The sequence below is a fragment of the Mesoplodon densirostris genome, chromosome 1 (genome assembly GCF_025265405.1).
Source record: "Mesoplodon densirostris isolate mMesDen1 chromosome 1, mMesDen1 primary haplotype, whole genome shotgun sequence".
In the NCBI taxonomy this organism is placed as follows: Eukaryota; Metazoa; Chordata; class Mammalia; order Artiodactyla; family Ziphiidae; genus Mesoplodon; species Mesoplodon densirostris.
In genome coordinates, this window is record NC_082661.1 from 12,526,755 (window position 1) to 12,546,873 (window position 20,119).

At 53.6% G+C, this 20,119-nt stretch overlaps 1 protein-coding gene across 4 annotated transcripts in view; it reads right to left on the reverse strand.

Moving 5' to 3' along the window:
- Positions 1-20,119, reverse strand: part of GRK5 (G protein-coupled receptor kinase 5) — a 218,649-nt gene that overhangs the window by 95,284 nt on the left and 103,246 nt on the right. For 3 of the 4 annotated variants that reach the window (XM_060098880.1, XM_060098900.1, XM_060098890.1), the window contains exon 2: positions 18,501-18,596. In XM_060098880.1, the coding sequence (XP_059954863.1) occupies positions 18,501-18,596 (96 nt within the window). Of the gene's footprint in view, positions 1-18,500; positions 18,597-20,119 lie in introns of those variants that run through there. The other variant, XM_060098885.1, reaches the window with a different exon arrangement.

Below are 20,119 nucleotides of genomic sequence, written 5' to 3' on the forward strand. Positions count from 1 at the left end.
GCAAAGCAAAGCAGCACACGAAGCTGGCCTGCCACCAGTGCTATAACTTGGGATGTCTAATTCCCCTCCGGGGCACTTTCCGATGGCCGGTCTAGCCAAGGTCTCAGCCAGTTTGTTCGAAATAGGGAGCTGGCCAGCTGCGCCCAGCCGGGCAAGCCCCGGCCCCTCCAGGCCGGTTGTTCCACAGCCAATTCCACAGAGGCCCGTGGCATCTTCCTGCCCAAGTGGCCTCATCTTCTAGAGCCCCGGGGCAGGCACCGGCCTGGCACTGCCCAGCACCCTGGCCTGTCAAAATACATTCTGGGGCTTCCCTGGTGGCGCAGTGGTTGAGAGTCCGCCTGCCGATGCAGCGGACACAGGTTCGTGCCCCGGTCCGGGAAGATCCCACATGCCACGGAGTGGCTGGGCCCATGAGCCATGGCCGCTGAGCCTGCGCGTCCGGAGCCTGTGCTCCGCAACGGGAGAGGCCACAGCAGTGAGAGGCCCGCGTACCGCAAAAAAAAAAAAAAAAAAAAAAAATGCATTCTGCCCATACATTCCTCGAAGTCAGCAGGGCAGGTGCTCGTCTGCCCTCTCTCCAGAGAGGCGGAACAGAGCTCAGACGCACCTACTTCCCAGGTGGAGCGGGGGGGGGGGGGTCTTTTCTCCTTTTCACTTCTGATGACTGGTGTTATTTGTTGCTTGAGCACGTCTCAGAAGGATCCACACCATTTTCCAATAAAAGCACAAGTTCAATCGTTCAATGAAAGACAAAGAAGAGGAAATAATCAGCAAAGGGGGAGGGGGAAGAAAACACTCTCCCCCCAGGGCATCTGACAAAGGAGAGCTATGCTTCTGGCACAAAACTGGGCTGTGGGCCTCCCAGCAGTTTGAACGAAGAGGGATGCAGGTGGGTGGGTCGTGGCAGAGCATAAACGAAAACCAGGCCTCAGGACCCCTCGTTAATCAAACACACAACAAGCACCTACTGGGTGCCGGCGCTGTGCTACACGACCGGGGGGCACAGGGAACTGAGGTATAGCCCCTGTCCAGGGGTCGGGTGGGCGAGAGAAGAGCTCCCCCGTGGGGTGTCACTCTGCCCTCCCTCATGGAGAAGAGAAGGGTGGATGCTGGAACACAACGGGACAGACAGCGCCACCTGGCACCACCTGGCTGTACCCATGGGTACCGGTGAGGCTGCCCTCTTTGCTTGCCAAGCTGTCCCTGTCTCCTAGGGAAGGGCCGGGATTCTGGGAGGAAGCCCTTTCCTAATTCGGAGGCTGCCCTTGAGCGTGGCAGCCTCACGACCTGCCCAGCAAGTGATTACTCAGCCCTACGGCAGGATGGGACGAGACCAGGAGCCAAGGACGGGTCCCTTGTTGCCACAGACCCAGAACTGCTCCTCCCCGGCTCAGACCCCACCCCTCCCCGCACAAGATGCCGCGGCTGGGCTTGCCAGGCTCCTCGACTAAGGGACCTCCTGGGCCCATGGTGCCTGGCCATCGAGCCAGCAGACCCAGGCCCCTCCTCGTTTCCTGACGTCCTCAGCCTCCTGTCTGCCCGTCCGTCCCTCTGTGGGGCCTCAGTTTCCCCACCTGCAGAGTGAGGGGTGTGGCTAGAATGGGACTGAGGTCTTCCAGCTCTGATATTCCAGGAGGAGTCTTGTTAGCTCGAAAACGACTACAGCTCAGATCTCCAGCACCTGGCACTGGCACCGCACCTGGTCAGCACTCAAGGACTCACTGAACAAATGAATGAAGGGGCCCCAGGAGGGACGTGTGAGCTCGGTGGCCACTGGGAGGCACTGCGCTTTCCTCCCTGCTGCAAACCAAGGCAGCGGAGATCAGAGCTGCTCCTGGGGAGACTCTCCACCCCCCTGAGGAGGCCTTACAAGCTGAAGGTCCCACTCAGCTCATCCCTCCCCTGCCCATTCACTGCCTGCTTGGACCCCTGCAGTTAGGCTCTCACACTCCCCAGCCAGTGGTCCTGAACAGGCCCATTGTCTCTGAGCCTCAGCCGCGTCATCCATAAAATGGGGGCAAGGGGAGGGGTGGTTTCTATACAACCCCCCAGCACAGTAAGAACAAGGTGAGTGTCCATCCCCATTTGACAGGTGAGAAAACTGAGGCTTAGACAGGGGCTCTATGGGAACTTCTGTACTTTCTGCTCAATATTTCCACCAGACTAAAACTGCTCTAAAATATAAAGCCTGTTCATTGAAAACAAAACAAAAACCGAGGCTTGGAGAGGTGGGTGATTGGCTTAAGGCACAGGGCTGGTAAGTGGGAACCACGCAGAATTTGGAACTTCTGTCTCCTGGCCCAGAACTCTCTCCACTGCCTTCCCTTGCCGGTGTTGTCTCCAGGTCAGAGTCACTCCACCTGACATCTGTTCAGGCAAAAGGGATAAAAGACAGCCAACAGCTTGCCTTCAGGGCACGTGGTCTGGTGATGGACACACACGCACACGCACGCACATAGTACAGCGCTGGGTCACAAAGGCCAGGCCGAGGACAAGCCCCTCAACAAGGGGGAACCCCCGCAGACTCTTCCAGAAAGCTGGAGGGCAACAGACAGCACAAGCCTGGTCTCCCCTCAGATGAGCCAGGTGCCAGCTGTACCTCAGCCCTCAGGACTGAGCGTCAGAGCAAAGAGATGGAGAAGAGGGGGGTAGATCCCACCAACTGGGGGCAGAAATTCCGAGGTTTCTACCCAGTAAAGTCATTGCAGGAAACAGGAATCCAGGAGGGGTGCAGGCTGGGCATGAGTGGGAAGTTAACACAGCAGCAGGCAAACACAGCTGAGAACTATTCCTTTCACGTTAAAGCCAAACACAGACAGAGGGCGGCAAAAGCCCCAAGGGAATGAATCTCTTGGCTGACTGGCCAGGGGAGGAGGCCAGAGGACTGCCAAGGGCGGAGAGCTCCCTCTGCACCCAAACCCACATTCTGACGCCCAGTCGACTCAGGTCTGCAAGCCGCACCTGGACCATGCCCAAGGTGATCTCCCAGCCGGACCCCAGGCACATCCCGGTCAAAGACGGCCAGTGTGACATTCCTGCCCATCTGCCACCTTCTAAAAGGTCCAGCGGGGGAGGAGGGAGAGAGGACAGACAGCAGGGGAACGAGAAATCACCCCCGAAAAGAAGGGGAGAGACAGGTGGGCAGCGGGAAGAGCTGCCGGCTCGGAGACCTCACAGGGGATGTGAAAGGCATCCCGTTTCCCAGCATCACAAAGAGAAACCTGCTCCCAGACTGACGCTGCGGGTGAGGAAGCCCCAGCCACTCCTGCCCCCTGTGGCATCACCTGAGCCACGGCGTATTGCCATCAGAAGTGGTGGCCATTTCTGGGACGTTCCAGGTCCCGGGCCGGGTACTTGAGAAACACTGTCTCATTTCTCCCTGGCACACAGTAGGTAAAGGATAAATACCTGGAGGAGTGAATGAATCTCATGTCACCCAGGAAGCCCTGCCTGCTTCCCTTTGCTCTCTGCTCTCACTGGGAATGGCTGCAGGGGCTGTCAGAGATGGACATTCAATGCCTCCCTACTACCTGCAGGACAAAGACCTAACCTTCCATGCTGGAGGCATGGATGGTGTCTCTGGCTCCACCCAGCCTCTCTTAGCCTCTTCTCACTCCTGACTTCTCTGCACAAAGCTCGCCAAAGCAGTGCACCACCACCTTCCAAATGTGCCCCATGCTGCCCCACCCCCACGGGGAAACCATGGCCAACATGGTGGAAATCACAGCCAGCATGGCCTTGACGCAGGCCCAGGTTTGAATGTGGGCTCTGCTTCTTCCAGAGCTCTGTAGCTTTGAGCAGTTTATTGATCTCTCTGGATCTCTGCATCCTCATCCATAAAATAGGAGGACTTCCCTGGTGGTCCAGTGGTTAAGACTCCACGTTTCCACTGCAGGGGGCACGGGTTTGATACCTGGTTGGGGAACTAAGATCCCACATGCCACACGGCGTGGCCAAAAAAAAAAAAAAAAAAAAAATAGGGGCGGGGAAAACAGCCCCTGGCCCATAGGGTTCTGTAATACTTCGATGAGTGTGTGTCTGTTAGGCAAGCAGCCTGATGCCTGGCCAGAGTAAGTGCCCAGGAAATGCTTGCTGGTTGGATGATGCTGAATCCACTGACTCCAGAAGTCTTCCCTTTCTGCCATGACTCAGCTGGCTCCTTCCGGTCCCACACAGACGTCTCTGTCCCCCTTCTCCCCCCACCTCTGGGCACCTGGTACTAAGGACAGACATCTGACAGCTGCCCACAGTCACGTGGCTGTTACCCAGCACCATGTGTGTGCTTTCTGCCCTGTGTCCCCAACCAGGGACAGCTCTTTAAGGGATGGAGCTGGCCTCACATGCCCCCTGGGGACCCTCCGCTGGGCCTTCAGAGTGAAAGCTGGACAGGGGTTTGCGGATGAACTGGCTCTCACTCCATGTGTCTGAACTGGTTGAGACCCCTCCTGCCTGGAGCCAGAGGGATGGGTGAGAGGAGATGGCGTTTAAAGAAGGAGTTGTGGAGGGCAACCATCTGGAACCTCTGGGCCTGCTGAGAGTTAGTAAACAGAGATTTGAGGGCTAAGGGAAAAGGGTTATATCCAGGTTACGTAAAGGAAATACACGGCCCAGTCCATGCTACCAAAAGCCACTCCGGAAAGCAGCTCCCTACCACCTGGCAGCTCCCCAGATCCCTGGCACAGAGTAAAGATTTAACAGATGAATGAATGAATGAATGAATGAACAGATAAACTTAAACCCAGCAGGACCTGGCAACCACCACTCAGGGAACCAAGAGGCGAAGCTCTGAACTGCACCAACTGTTGACAACAGTGAGATAAGGAAGAGGAAGGGGATGAAGTGGCCGCCCGTGGGCACCCACTGTGAGCCCAGCCCTGTGCAGAGCTCTCCCCACACCCGCCCCCAGGTGATCCTCGCAACACTCCTATTCCCATTTTGCAGATAGAGAAACTGAGGATTAGGGAAGTTACATCCCTTGCCCAAAGTCCTAGCCAGTAAGGAACAGAGCCTGGCTCAAAACCAGGTCCCTCACACTCTTCATCGCTGTCTCTGTACCACATTGACAGAGCTGGGTTAGCCCCTCAAAAGCTTTGTGCCAGTTGACCTGCCTGAGGCATATGCACAGTGCCTACAGCTGCCAGGCACTTGCAGAGTTGCTGACACCCAAGCCTGACGATGGCGTCTTTTGGCAAAAAGCCACTCTCGGCACCTTGCCCTGCCTCAAGCTGGTCTCAGCTAAAGGCCTGGAGCAGCGTCCGCTCTGCGTCCATCTCTGCCCACCAACCAGAGGGGGCTGGCGTGACAGCGGGCCTGGCAGCACACACCCCTTCCTCCAACTCTCCCATGCTGCCCCTTGAGTCAGAAAGGGAGAGAAAAGCGGGGTCACTGCCCTTGGGGGTATAGTTGGACACCTCTGTCCTGAACCATTTGTGATGAAAGCAGCTACTTCAGAACTGACAAGGTGAAAGCCATTCTCTATCCACATTTCCAGAGCCTTTTAAAAGAACTCATAGAGAAAAATTAGACCCATCAGCCATCATTCCAGGATTTGGGAAGATTAAGGCAAAAGTATCCCAGCAAGGAAAGAAAATTAAGATTCTAAAAGGGCACGGTGCAGGGTAGACACTCGTGTTGGATGCTGGGTAAACAGTGCCAGGCAGATCCAAGCTCTACCCTGTGGTCAAGCGGAGGAAGAGGCTAGTCATCAGACTGCCACAGGGTGAGGACCAAACCCAGACTAGGTAAGGTCACCAGGGAGAGCTTCCTGGAGGAAGTGACCTGCAAGGTAGAAGACCAAGGTTGAGTCAATTACCAGGCAGAGTTAGGGATGTGTGCCGGGCAAAGGCCTGGAGAAGGGAGGAAACAAGAAGGAAAGGCTGGGGACCTCCCTGGTGGTCCAGTGGGTAAGACTCCGTGCTCCCAATGCAGGGGGCCCGGGTTCAATCCCCTGGTCAGGGAACTAAGTTCTCGCAAGCTGCGAGGCCAAAAAATAATAATAATTTAAAACATAATCATTTTTAAAGACAATGCAAGGACAGCACAACCGTGAAACAGAAAAAACGAACAAATGAAAAGCCGCACTCGATTTGCATGTTTCTTGATTTTGCACTTTCCTTCCTAACACTGGCTGGAAGGGGCCGCAGAGAGAAGTCAGTAGGAGCTCATGCCCACAGGAGCCCTTTAGGGGATACATTTTTCTGGTGTTGTTCCTTTTCTCTTTTTTTTAATCTGAAAGTTTATATTGGCCCCAAATATCCCTCCGCCCACATTTTTTTCTTCTCACTCTCCCTTGGGTGCTAGCTCTGGGGTACTCCAAACAAGGGGTGTTTAATACACTGAGGCACAGGCTGGGACAATACTGCCAAGGTGCTGCTGAACAGACAGAGCCTGGGAAATAAATTCTGTAAACAGTCTGAGCAGAGACCATCAGGGGTGTTGTCCTAGTGTCTCTTTATGGGGCAGAACTGTCATGCTCAGCCTGCTGCGGGCCGGCTGGCCTCTTGTGCTGGTCTGAGGTCCCCACTGCTGCATAAACCAGCTTGTTTTTCCCCTGTTTTCAGCAACAGGCCTTAAAACAGACAGAAAAGCCCTTCTCATGCCTGCAACTGCAGTGAATTGGGGCTGGCAAGCGGGGCCGAGGCGCTCACCAAACCTCGCTGGCTTTGTCCATCAGAGGCACATTTCAGGTTAATGGCATCTGCGGACGCAAGCACAAGCGGGAAGCAGGACATTCCAGAGGAAGCAAGGGAGGCAGAGGTCACGGCACAGGCTACTCGGGTTTAGCTACATGCGTCTGCTTTCAAAAAGACAGCGTGAGGGGGCTTCCCTGGTGGCGCAGTGGTTGAGAATCCGCCTGCCAATGCAGGGGACACGGGTTCGAGCCCTGGTCTGGGAAGATCCCATATGCCGCGGAGCAACTGGGCCCGTGAGCCACAACTACTGAGCCTCTGCATCTGGAGCCTGTGCTCCGCAACAAGAGAGGCCGTGATAGTGAGAGGCCCACGCACTGCGATGAAGAGTGGCCTCCGCTTGCTGCAACTAGAGAAAGCCCTCACACAGAAACAAAGATCCAACACAGCCAAAAATAAATAAATAAACAAATGTGGGGTTAAAAAAAAAAGACAGTGTGAGGATTTCCCTGGTGGTGCAGTGGTTAAGAATCCGCCTGCCAATGCAGGGGACATGGGTTCGAGCCCTGGTCCAGGAAGATCCCACATACCGCGGAGCAACTAAGCCCGTGTGCCACAACTACTGAGCCTGCGCTCTAGAGCCTGAGAGCCACAACTACTGAGCCTGCATGCCACAACTACTGAAGCCTGTGCACCTAGAGCCTGTGCTCCACAACAAGAGAAGCCACTGCAATGGGAAGCCCGCACACCACAACGAAAAGTAGCCCCCGCTCGTTGCAACTAGAGAAAGCCCACGCGCAGCAATAAAGACCCCACGCAGCCAAAAATAAATTAATAAATTTAAAAAAAGACAGTGTGGGCTTTCTCACCTCTGAGCAATATCACAATGAAGTACAAAGATGCTCATCTGAATGCTAACTGTAATGGCAAAAACTAGAGGGAAAATACCCCAAAAGTACAATATATACATGGGACAGATAGGAAGCCTTGAAAAATCAGGTTCATTGGAGGCTAATGGGAGAGGGCTTCTTTTCTTTTCTTCCTTTCTTTTTTTAAAAATTTATTTATTTATTTGGCTTCAGCGGGTCTTAATTGTGGCATACGGGATCTTCAGTTGCATCATGCAGGCTCTTTTAGTTGTGGCATGCAGGATCTAGTTCCCTCACCAGGGATCAAACCTGTGCCCCCTGCATTGGGAGAGCGGAGTCTTAACCACTGGACCACCAGGGAAGTCCCCAAAGGGCTTATTTTCAAGATAACTTAAAGGAAGAATCCGCCCTCAGGAAATAAATAAGCCACAGGTGGGGAAAGATCGGGGGCCTGGACCAATGCTGGGAGGAAGGCAATAGGCTAGTTCCCCACTGTCCACTGGTGTAGACACTCACCCCTCTGGATGGCCCAGGAGAACAGGAATTTTGTGTTTTGTTCACTGATGTATCCCCACTGCCTGACACTCAATAAATATGCGCCAAGTGGAAAAACATAAATCACGTTTATGGAGGTTTTTAATGACGTGGGAAAATATTTTTGAAATTATATTAAGAAAAAGATTAAGAAACAAAACCATGGTATGTACACAGGGAAAAAAAAGCTAGAAGGAATTACATGAAAGTATTAACTAGCTATAGCTGAGTGGTAAAATTATGAGTGGCCTTTCTTATGTTTTTTAGCAAAGTAATTTACCAATTACAATTACTTGAACAATAACAGCAACAATAAAAAAAAGAGGGAACAAAAAAGCACCACGCAGCATGGTTTGGAAAGCAGTGAATTGTCTTGTAGACATTCCTGTGGCCTGTGGGAAGAAGTCAGCCTGAGCCTGCAGGGGTTAACCCCAAGCTGGGGTCAGGAAGGAGGGAAGGATCCACCCTCAGACTTGGTCAGATTTGGAATCCTCTAGCCCCTTGAACTTGAACTCCAGAGACCAAGTGAGAAGGTGGTACTAGGGGTTGGATTGTGACCCCCAAAGAAGACATGTTGGAGTCCTAACCCCTAGTACTTCAGAATGTGATCTTATTTGAAAATAGGGTCTTTGCAGAGGTAACTGAGTTAAAATCAGGTCATTACGGTAAATCCTAGTCCAATATGACACCAATATAATTGGTGCCCTTATAAAACGGGGAAATCTGGACAGACACAGACACAGACACGAACAAGAATGCCATGTTAAGGTGAAGATGAGATTAGGGTGATGCTTCTACAAGCCAAGGAATGTTGAAAATTGCCAACAACCATGAGAAGCAAGGAGGAAACCCTGGAGCAGAGTCTCCCTCGTGGGCTCAGAAGGAAACAATACTGTCGACACCTTAATCTTAGACCTCCAGCTTCTAGAATTGTGAGACAATAAACTTCTGTTGTTTAAGCCCCCATAAATGTCTGTGGCATTTTGCTCTGGCAGCCTGAGTCGACTAACACAGTGAGGGAAAGCCTGCCTTGGAGTCAGGTCACAGGGAGACCTTGGCATGTCACTTGTCTCTCTGGGACTAAGTTTACTTACCTGGAAAATGGGAGACCTGGCCTAAAGCAGTGGGTTTCAAACTTGGTTTTCACTCTGGAATAAAATCTTACCAAATATAAAAGGTAAAAAGAAACCCTGTTCAGATAGAAGTCTGCTCTGGATCTCTCATGCTTCCTGCAGGGCAGCCTTTGAAAACCACAATCTCAGATCATCTGTAAAATCCCTATCAGTGCTCCATTCTAAGGATCTCCAAACACAAAACCCACCAGCTAGGATCACTGAGCATATTGCTTGCACCCAAGCCCAGGCTGGGCACCAAGGATCCAGCCCTTGCCTTCCAGTGGCTGTTCATCTTGGTGTAGAGGTGAGACTAACACCCAGCAAACTAGCCAGGCCACCCTCTCCCCCTCGTAAGAGCTGCAGCTGCAAACAGGTCACCTGATGTTCTAAATCCGCCACATCTAAATTTATCTTGCCCTCCAAGGACAAGCAGATGCTGTGCCTTATCGGAGCATGGCAAGTGTCAGAACGACATACATGACGTGCCCTTATCACCCCAAGGACGAGAATGACGTCTGTAGAAAGACTCGGCTTACCTGGCGATGAAACCAAGAGCTTGTGTGCCAGCCTGGCAGGCCTGAAGGGGACCGGGTCATGCAGACCCTTGGGTGGGGTGAGACCTGTCCCAGGAGCCCATACTCCTTTCCAGACCCTGATGCGTGCCTGGCAATGCCAGGGAACCTGTAGCCCTTGAACAGGGACGAGCAGAAAAGGAGGCTGTTGGCAGCACGGCATGGACTAGCCCCTGTCACATCTCTGGGAAAGGACCCCGGCTGCCCATTCCACTCAGTGGACATCGACGATGTGCAGGCAGGAGACCACCGTGGGCTGGATGAGGGGGACCCTGAGAGTCAGAGCACAGAGCTGAGCAGCCCAGGAGGAGGCTGGAGACTCCAGGGATGGGGTCCAGGGCCAGGCTGAGCTGATCCAGGCTTGGGTTTCCTCCAAAGCCTTGCAGGATTGAAGGCCCTGAGACCCTACCTGCTGAAGGCAACAGGGTGGCTCCTGCCTGCCAGCATCCCAGCAGAACCGGGCAGGAGCCACACAGCCACAGTCCTGCTAGATCTGCAAAGACGGAGAGACTCTGACCATCTTCTTGGAGACCACAGACTCATCAGGGGACCCAAAATCAACTAGGAAAGAGGGCAATGGTGTCACCAATCCCACTGCCCCACTGTGGAACCAGGCAGCAAATCCCGTATTTATTCATTCAACTTTCACTTACACAAATAACTCGCCAATTCATTCTCCTTAAAAAAAAAAAATCACCTTACAGATAAAGCTAGTATCTCCTCTGACTTCTATGCCTTCCCCAGGGGTAACCTTTATTAGGGCTCTGGGGTGCAACCTTCCATATGTCCCTGCAAAGAAACCTACAAGGCCAGGGATCTGGGCACAGTGTGACGCCATCGGCTTCCACAGGTGTGCTGTGGGGCTGAGGGGAAGAAGGAGGGCTGAGGGTTGCAGGGATATCAGGGTGGCCTCCAGGAAGGGGAGGCCAGAGGCAGGGGCTCAAGGAAGGGTAGGATTCAAAGGATCCCAAGGCTGGAGTCCCTGGGGCACTGGACCCACGAGATGTCAGTGCAGAAGCAGCTAACCTCATTCATCGTTTGCAGCCAATTAGGCTTCTTTGGGAAACTCTAAAGCCCGCCCCCAAGGGCCTTCAGCCTTTGCCACGTACCACTAGCACCATGATGACGATGGTGACAAGGATGGCTTCTTCTAGGCACTCTGCTGGCCCTCCCAACGGTTCTACCAGGTTGGTAATAGTGTCTCCCATTTGATAGACAAAGAGACGACAACCCAGAGAAATGAAGCAACCTGCCCCATGTCACACGTCTGGGAGCAGCAGAGCCACCATTTGACCTTAATGCCAGTGACTTTCCACAAGACGACCCTGCTTCTGTGGCCAGTGGTACAGCTCCTGGGCCTGCAACAATGCCCAGCACCCAGCAGGAGCTCAACAAATATTTGTAGGCTGACTTCTTGTTTAAAGACCATGAGCAATGCTGGGTGAATAGTCAAAACTAGGCTAGTTCAAGGCATCTTCACATTATTACAGTATTCTGTTTTTTCTTCTTTAAGGTTAAAAGTCTCCATTTTCTTCCAGGAATCCCCCACAGCCTAGAGCTTCTGCTCCTGGAAAGAGTTAAGACTTTGGCAAGACGCTGTCCCACAAGGCAAATGAAATCTCTCCCGTCCCGTCCGTCGGTGAGTGTACAGGGCACCGCGGCGGCTACTTTCTGCGAACAGCCTCCTGGTAAATGTCAGCCTCACCAGGGGGTGGGGAGGGGCCTTGATTTATTATATAGCTTTTGGACAGTTCCTACAGAAATACCGCCAAACAGTGGAATAATCAACTCTTTCACTCATACTCTTTTTTTTTTAATGAAAGAAAAAAGCATGCAATGAGCCTGAGCTAAATAAATAAAAATGCCACACTTTTTGCCCAACAGAATTTTCTGCGTCACTGAGAAATATTTGCAGACCTCAACAATCTTTTATCTTCACAATGACGTTCCAGCCTTCCAAGTTTTGGTCATTCTGAGAACTTCTTTGATTCGGACACTCTAATTATCTTACAATTAGCTTACTAACGAATGCCATTATTTGATGCTTCATCAAGCAGATATCAAAGAACCCTCCTTCTCTCATGACCTGTCTGCTCCCCTCCAGGACTGTCTAAAATCAGTTACTCATATCTGGGGCTCACACTGGAAGTAGATACATGTGACAAGGACTCTCTGTCTTAATACTCGTTACTGCCAATCCCAGTTACGGTTTCCAGGCTGGGGAGGAGGGCAGCATCCATTCATTCAGTCACTTCATCCATCCATCATCCACCCATCCATCCATCCACCTACTCACTGTGCCAGCGACGGAGATCCCAAGATGGAGAGCACGTGGTCCATGCCCCCAGGGAGCTCACACAAAGAGATGCCCTGGGAGGTGCAGAGTGACGTCACTTCCTCCAGGGAAGTTCCTGACGGGTGGAAGACCCTCCACACTATTCTCTAGCTCGGCAACCTGTCCCTCCATCATGGACCTTTCTCAGAATTTGTTATCACCTCTTTATTTCTGCCAGTCTCTTGGGTTCAGCCATGAATGAGCTCGGGGCACAGGGGGCAGGAATCAGGCCTTTTTCCCCAGTGCACAGCATATCATAAGTGCTCAGTAAACACTTGTTGAATAAGCAAATGAACATGCTACCCATACTTAGAAAATAAAAGAAAGAAAAAAGAGACAGATAGAAATGTCTATCCCTCCGAGTACCTACTGAGTTTCTCTACTGTGGGTAGCGGCTGGGGTCTGATGCCAAAATGTTTATAAAGTCAATATGATGCTGGGGAGTGGAGAGCTGCAGCTCAGGACCAGGGGCCTGGACTGTCCTGGGCAGGTCACTTCTCCTCTTAGAGCCTAACAGGCTCTGAAATTCAGACTCAGGTCTGAAATGGGTGGCTAGAGAGATGCTCTCTAGTTACTTGAGTCGAGAATTCTGTAAAAGCCTAACATCACTGTGAGAATTACTCCAGTTGCAGCCTCAGGGGAAACGGGCCTGGACCAGGAGCCACCAGGTCACCTGCCCCTCTGACTTGCTCATCTATCTAGTAGGGAGTGGGGGAAGGGAGACTTAAAGCAGATGCTTTCCAAGGTGCCTCCTAAGTCTGAACTTTTATGACTTTAAACCACTGGCTAAATTAAATGTGGGTATGGCAAGCATATGTCACAGAATTTTTAAACAGAGCCCTCATTTCCAATATTTCACTTCATTCATTCCTTCATTCACTCTCCCAACATTTAGTGAACCCCTATTGTGTGCCAGGCACTGTTCTAGTGGTGACCCACACAAGGCACAGTCAGTATCGTTATGGGACATCCAGTCCAGTAAGGAAGAGAGAAAATATACAGGTCAACAACTAAACAAAGGATGACTGCAGCTGGGGGTGCAGGCCAAGAACATTAATAAACAGCACAGTGTGAAAGACAGCAATTAGAGGGCAAGTACAGTTCCTTTCTAAAGGCTGGTTGGGAAGGCTTTTCTATGGAGGTGATATCTGAACGGAGACCTAAAGGCCCCCTAGAAGAAGTGTGGGGAAGAGCATTCCAGACAGAGGACAGCAGGGGCAAAGTCTCCAGGCTACAGACAAGCTTGGGGTAGTCAAGGGACAAAAGGGCAACCAGCACAGCAAAGTGAATGGAGGAGGAGGGAGTGACTGAGACAAAGGCGAGGGCCGGCTCACATAGGACAGGGTAGGAAGGGCATTGTCAAGAGGTCCGTGGATAGGATTCGGGGGGTCTGTGAACTTGGACGGAGAAAAATGTCATCTCTCTCTTCACCAGCCTCTAACTGGAAACGAACACTTCATTGAGTCACACATGTTGACAACAACCCACAGTAATGTTAGCAGTGCCTGGGACTTGTCAACGACAGAAATCTCAGACCCATTCATATCACCGTCATTGCAGATATCTGGAAATATCACTTACACTCCTCACTAATTCAAAATTACAGTAGCTATTAGACCAGCTGCTGGGCCTTTAATTAAAGTACTAACAAAAAAAGCACATATGGGTTTCCCTGGTGCCGCAGTGGTTGAGAGTCCACCTGCCGATGCAGGGGACACGGGTTCGTGCCCTGGTCCGGGAGGATCCCACATGCCGTGGAGCGGCTGGGCCCGTGAGCCATGGCCGCTGAGCCTGCGCGTCCGGAGCCTGTGCTCCGCAAGGGGAGAGGCCACAACAGTGAGAGGTCCGCGTACCGCAAAAAAAAAAAAAGCACATATACTTCAAGATCATAAAATTTTAAAGTATCTAATAACTATTTGAAAAGAACTGGTTTCCTTTGCAACCCTGCGTATTTTATTTTCTGTATGTAAAAGCGTTATTCTGAGAAGGGATCCCTAGGCTTCACGCAACGACCAAAGAGCCCATAAGCCACGGTGAGAAGTTTGTCTTTTATTACAGGTGGGAGCAGCTGCTGCAGCAGTTTCAGCAGGGGATCCAAGGGGTGCCGTTTTCATTTCTCAGAATCCCCCTGGCTGCTGGGGGAGATGGCCTGTGGTTGTCAGGGCAGTGCTGGGGGCGAGAGAGGGTGTGGCTTTAACAGACCACTGTTCCGGCCAGTCAACGGGGTCCTTGTGGTCTCCGTCCTCCCCTCTGATGGAGAGCCTTCCCACGTGGCCCTCTGGGCCCATAAGGGCCTCATCACCCTGGCCCAAAGCCTGCTCTGGGACATCCTCCCAAAGAGCTTCAGAAAGTGAGCTCATGTGTCCACAAGAAAAATAAATGCGGCATTTGCCACTGTTTGGTTTGTATATTGGTCTAGAAAAGAAATGAGATTTTTATTTAAGAAGGCCTTCCAGCAGGACCCCAGCAGAGGCTGGGCAAACACCAGGGCGACGGACTGTAAACACGCAGGAAGGCCCGAGCCCTGGGGCCGGTCGCCGCGAGCTGCAGCCCCTCGGTTTATGGCGGCCTTCCTGTTTTCCCGGCCTCTCTTCACACTGCACTCATACACAGAGTCTTTTCAATCCCTCTAGGAGAACAGAAGAATTCATTTTCACACGCCAGCGTGCACGTTTCTCTCACCCTCCCAGGGGAGTGGACCCTGACAAGAGGCCCGTTTATGGACCTTGATGGACAGATGGGGATGGGGCCCATGGGGTGGAATCCACAGACAGAGAAAAGCTCAGAGGCGAATCCTAGGCTCCAGGGGGTCCCCCATACCGGAAGTGAAGAGGGTGCAGCCAGGCCAACTGGAAGGTGAGGGGCATTTGGGGCACTTCTGGGGCAATGCCTGGAGGCCCCACGGGGAGCAGGGTTAGAGTGGGGGGCACTGAGAGTTGGTGTCGGGGACTGAACCTCGGCAGAACTCGCCCACCTCCAAGTATCAGGATCTGTGTGTCAGAGAGGAGAGACGTGGAGAGGGAGGGAGCCCTGGGTCTCTGAGTCTGGCACTAGGATAGGTGAAAAGAAAGGTAGACAGTGAGGCGTCCATGTTGCTGAAGTGAACTGTGGCCGAAGTGTGACCGTTCTGGAGGGGCCAGCTCAGCTCAGCTGTCCTTTTCCCAGGCCGCTGGCTAGAGAGAACAGGATTTTTTTTTGGCGGGGGGTGTCTTTTCTGTTGCACCCATTGGCATCTCCAGGTAGTGAGTTTCTCCAGCACCTGGTCCCTGGAATTTAAGGGAGGCAAAAAAGAAAAGCCAGGAGCTCACTGGCACATCACTCCTCACATCCTGAGGTCCCAGCCAGTCTGCCTCTTCCTCCATTTTTAGGAATCTTCTTTTTTTTTTTTTTAAATGCTTGTTTTGTTTTTATTTTATTTATTTATTTATTTTTGGCCGTGTTGGGTCTTCGTTGCTGTGCACGGGCTTTTCTCTAGTTGCGGCGAGCGGGGGCTACTCTTTGTTGCGGTGCGCCGGCTTCTCACTGCGGTGGCTTCTCCTTGTTGCAGAGCATGGGCTCTAGGCACGCGGGCTTCAGTAGTTGTTACACGAGGGCTCAGTAGTTGTGGCTCACGGGCTTAGTTGCTCCGCAGCATGTGTGATCTTCCCGGACCAGAGCTCGAACCCGTGTCCCCTGCATTGGCAGGTGGATTCTTAACCACTGTGCCACCAGAGAAGTCCCTTTAGGAATCTTCTTATATTTTTTCATATGTGATGTCCAGAGCTCTGGACTGCCCGTGGTGGGGGTGGGGATAGGAAACAACGCATCTGCTCCATGTTGTCTGGAACTGGAAGTCCTATAGTTGACGTTTGTGTTTTCCATTTTCAAGAGACACGAAGCAAATATAGCAAAATATTAACATTTCTTTAATCCAGGTGGCAGGTACACAAATGTTCCTCATATGACTCTCAACACTCTTCCATTTATTTAAAACACTGCAGAAACTCAAGTGTTCACTCCTTCACACCACTTCATTCATTCTTTCCTTCACTCGTTCATCCAACTATTGTGCTCCTCCTGCAAGCAGGCACCAGGCACATGGTGGTGAATTGAAAAGATCCTTCTCGAGGAGACTTTCGCACTTGAGGGACAAACAGACATCCAATAATAACTGGGGGTGGGAGGTGGGGAGGTGGGAGGTGCCCTGACGAAAGGGCAGGATGCTTTGAAAGACCCTGGCCAGGAGCTCATTTAAATTCTCTGAGGAGGTGGCCTTCAGAGCTGGCTGGGCCCTGAGGACCATTCCAGACACCACCACCTGCAGGCAGTTAACCCAAAGGCAGAGAAGCAAATGGGCTCCACCTGCTGGGCCCCTCCCAGGTGATACTGGCCCTCACGCAGTTACCCTGCCTCTCTACACAGCTCCCCACTTTGGAGGGTCCTTTCCTCCTATTTCAAGTTCTCTCTTCCAAATCAACACCTCAGAAGGGTCTCTTGGATCAGCCCTATGGCTCCGAGGTTGACTGGGAGCCATTCCTGGGCCTGTTGAGAAAAAGCTGGGCTCAGCATCCAGGAAAGGCATGTGGTAGCTGGTGAACTTGCTTGCCCTGGACGAAGAGGATGGAGAAGAGGGTCTGGTTCCCCAGGGGTGTGCGGAGACCATGGCATCTGAGGTCCCCACCCCTCCCCACCCCTAGGCCCTACTCTCTCCAGGCCTAAAGAACCAGATGGCCCCGGGAGGGTGGTGGCAGATTCCAGGGACTCTCCTTCCTCTCCCCTCTCTGAAGGCTACTTGTGAGTTGTCAGTGTCAAAACCCTCCCCGACATCCTCCCAGCCCCAGAAGAAGAGCCCATCTTCTCTCCCCCCACTGCCCCACGTACCTCCAGATCAAGGGTAAATGTGGGCACCCCCAACACAAGAGTGGCCCAGCAGAGTGGGAGCTGTTGTGCATTCCAGGAAGAAAGTCAAGTGCTAAGGGGCGTGGTCCTGGGCTCCAGCGAAGCCCTTCACACACCTGGTCTCAGTGGACTGGGTTCATGAGCACTGTTTTCAGCTGAGGAAACTGAGGCTCAGCAAGATTAAGTAGCTTGTCAGGTGGCTGGAGAGCGGGTGGGGTTTGAACCCGAGTCTGCCTGGACCCAGAGGCCCTGATCTCTTAGGCCAACTGCACTCTCAGCCCCAAGAACACCGTGGGGACTCCGACCTGAGGTTTTAAGGACGGAAGGTGGGTCTGAGGTCATTTCCCCACCACTTAGCACCCTACTTCTCCCCTGCTCACAGCTGCCTTCGTGGGATGCACGTGGCTTCCTTCCACTTCATTAACACCAATTAAGGGAGCTCCTCCTCCGTGCTGGGCATGTGGGGCGCACAGAGAGAACAGGTCACCTGCCGTCACAGCACAACGGAAGGATCTGGAGGGGGGCGCCCGGCGAGAGGACTGAGCAGGCCTGGGACGGCATGTGAGTCCCACCTGGTGGAGGCCAGGCCACGCGGAGAAGCCATCCAGAAAAGCTAAACGGCCACGAGTGGCCTCATGTTCCACAGCAGGCGCAGGGCAGTTCACCCAGTGCCCCGGGCAGGAGTCCCAAGAGCAGCTGGGCCTGCAGAGTTCTGAGTGACAGAAGCATCCTATATGCACGCTCAGAGGATCTGAGTATAACAAGCACAGTATGGCACAGCCGTGACCTCTAGCAGTCAGGAGCAGAGAAGACGCCTTCACGCAGCAAGCGGGAGAGCCCCACCCTGGGCACAGAGGGGAGGAGGGCCAGGGCTCCCACCAGCACAGAGAGTCCTCGTCCAGTCCCCCAGCCTCCTCACCACAGCCGTGTTGGGAGCGGGGCCGGGGACAGACCGCCCTTGCGCATTTGGCTGTGCCAGCCCCTCGGGAGACAAGCGCCCTCTGCTCTTGGAGCTGCCTGGCCGTGAGGGTGCTGAATAAAGACGACAGGGCTGTGTACTGAGCAGGGCAGCTCCTGGATGAGAACCCACATCCCCGGCAGCAGGGAAGGAGAGCCCAGGGGCTCACCACCCCGCCTCAGCTCCCAAAGCCTGGGGCTGCTTCCTGAGGGCAGGACCCACAGGCCCCAGGAAGGAAGGGCGGAAAGCTAGGAGGGGGGGCTCAGGGCCAGGTGTGGCCCACCTCCACCGCCCTCCCACAAGCTGTGCAACTTCGGTCCAATTACAGAATCTCTCTGTGCCTTGGTTTCCCCAGCTGAAAAGTGGAGTAAAATAACAGCCTCAAAGGGTATTGGGAGATAATCTTACCCGGCACACACCAAATACTCGACGAATGTTGGTTGCATCTTTCTATCAATTAGCAAAGACATCAGCTTGGAGCGCCTACCTGGCATCACTTTACTGCATTAATCGATTTGTACCTGACTCACCGTTCAGACGGTTCCGGTTAACGGGCCCCTTGCTCCCCTCCCGGTCCCTCCCCGCGCCCCCTCGAGGCAGGACAGCTTACCTATGGTCCTTCGGAGGTCTTCACACTGGCTAATGTGAGGGAACTTCAGGATTTCCTTCCACTTCTTGCTTTTCCCTTTGCGCTTTCCTCCGCCCCCTGCAGAGATGGGGGAGAAAGATGGGGAGCTGATGCTTGTGTTGTCCAAGGCTCCAGAGCCTGTGTCCCAGCCCAGTGAGTCTGTGCACAGACAGCTTCCTGGCTGGGAGACAGGGACACGCGCCCTCCCCAGCCGGCATCAAGCCTGTGTGTTCTTCCTGCAGGCTCACTCGGGCCTGGGCCCCCGCCACCACCAGCAGCAGCGGTCCCTCCCATCCTCCACGCCTGCACCCACACCGGGCGTCCTGTTCTTCCTCGGCGTCTCCCACGGCTGTGCAGCCCTGCTGGGTGCCTGGTATTCGCCCCAGACTCGACCACAACCTTCCGACGGCAGGGGCCAGGCCTGTCGGCCTGGGAAATCCTGGTGAAATGGATTCACAAGCGGGCGGACTGCGGCCCCCTCACCACCTCATTTTATCCTCTTGTTTCCTGGGGGGGGGGCCCCATCCCCAGCGGGAGGCCAGATGTCGGGGACAAGGACTTCAACTCCCACTTGTCCTGGGTGCCCCCTTCTTTTCCCGCCTCATGGACCCCAGGGTCTCAGGGGATGCATTTCTCAAGGCTAGAAGGACCCCTGAAGGACCCCGTCAGGTCTCGCATCCTGCCCAGTGCGCACATGTAATGAACACGCCCACGCTAGGGACACACACGCAATGGATATGCACACATGATAGACATACAAACACAATGAACACACATGTAACAAACACAATGAACACGTACATGCAATGAACACACGGAGCTGCCTAAGGTGCACACACAGGTGTTCCCATCATCCCTGCCACACCTTATCCGTGGACAGATGTCAGAACGCTCAGGTGTGCAAACGGCAAGGGGGGGCCGGCTCCAGCCTACGTGTCCCTTGAGCCCACCAGCATTTGGAACTTGGACCTGGAGGCACCTCTGTGTCACGTGGCGAGGACCCCGCCAAGAACCTGAGATGCCATTGTCTGCCCACTGCCCCCAGAGTGGCCCTTAAATTCCACTGGTCAGTGACTCACCAAAGGTCACATAGTCCTTTAGGCCCCTCAGCGTCTCGGAATTTCAAGGGCTTCTTATCCCCTTTCACGTGATCACCACCTCAAGTACCTGCCAAGTTTGGGGCCAGTTAAAGAGATGCCAGATCTTGGCCAGGCCCTCAGCACCCTGGGCTGCTCCCTCCAGCCTCTGACCCCCAGGGAGGGTCTGGGCAGGGCAAGCCCCCTTTCTTCAGCCAGTCAACCCAGGGACACCCGGAGGAGCTCGGCTCTGGGCCCGCCCCCGGCCCAGCACGTGCCGGCGCTGGCACAGAGCTGGTCTCAATAAAGGGAGATTCCTAACTCATCCAACTGCCCTGCAAAGCTGAGGCCACCTTCCTGAACAGCAAGTGGGTGGGCTTCTGAGGATGGGACCAGGACCCCCACCCGGGGGGGCCAGGAAGGAGGGGAGGGAGCTGACGGCACAGGAGCAGGACACGGTCCATTCCCCAGCTCTCTGCTTGTTCTGTCTTCAGCCCAGCCAACCAGCCCCAGCCCCCTCTGCTC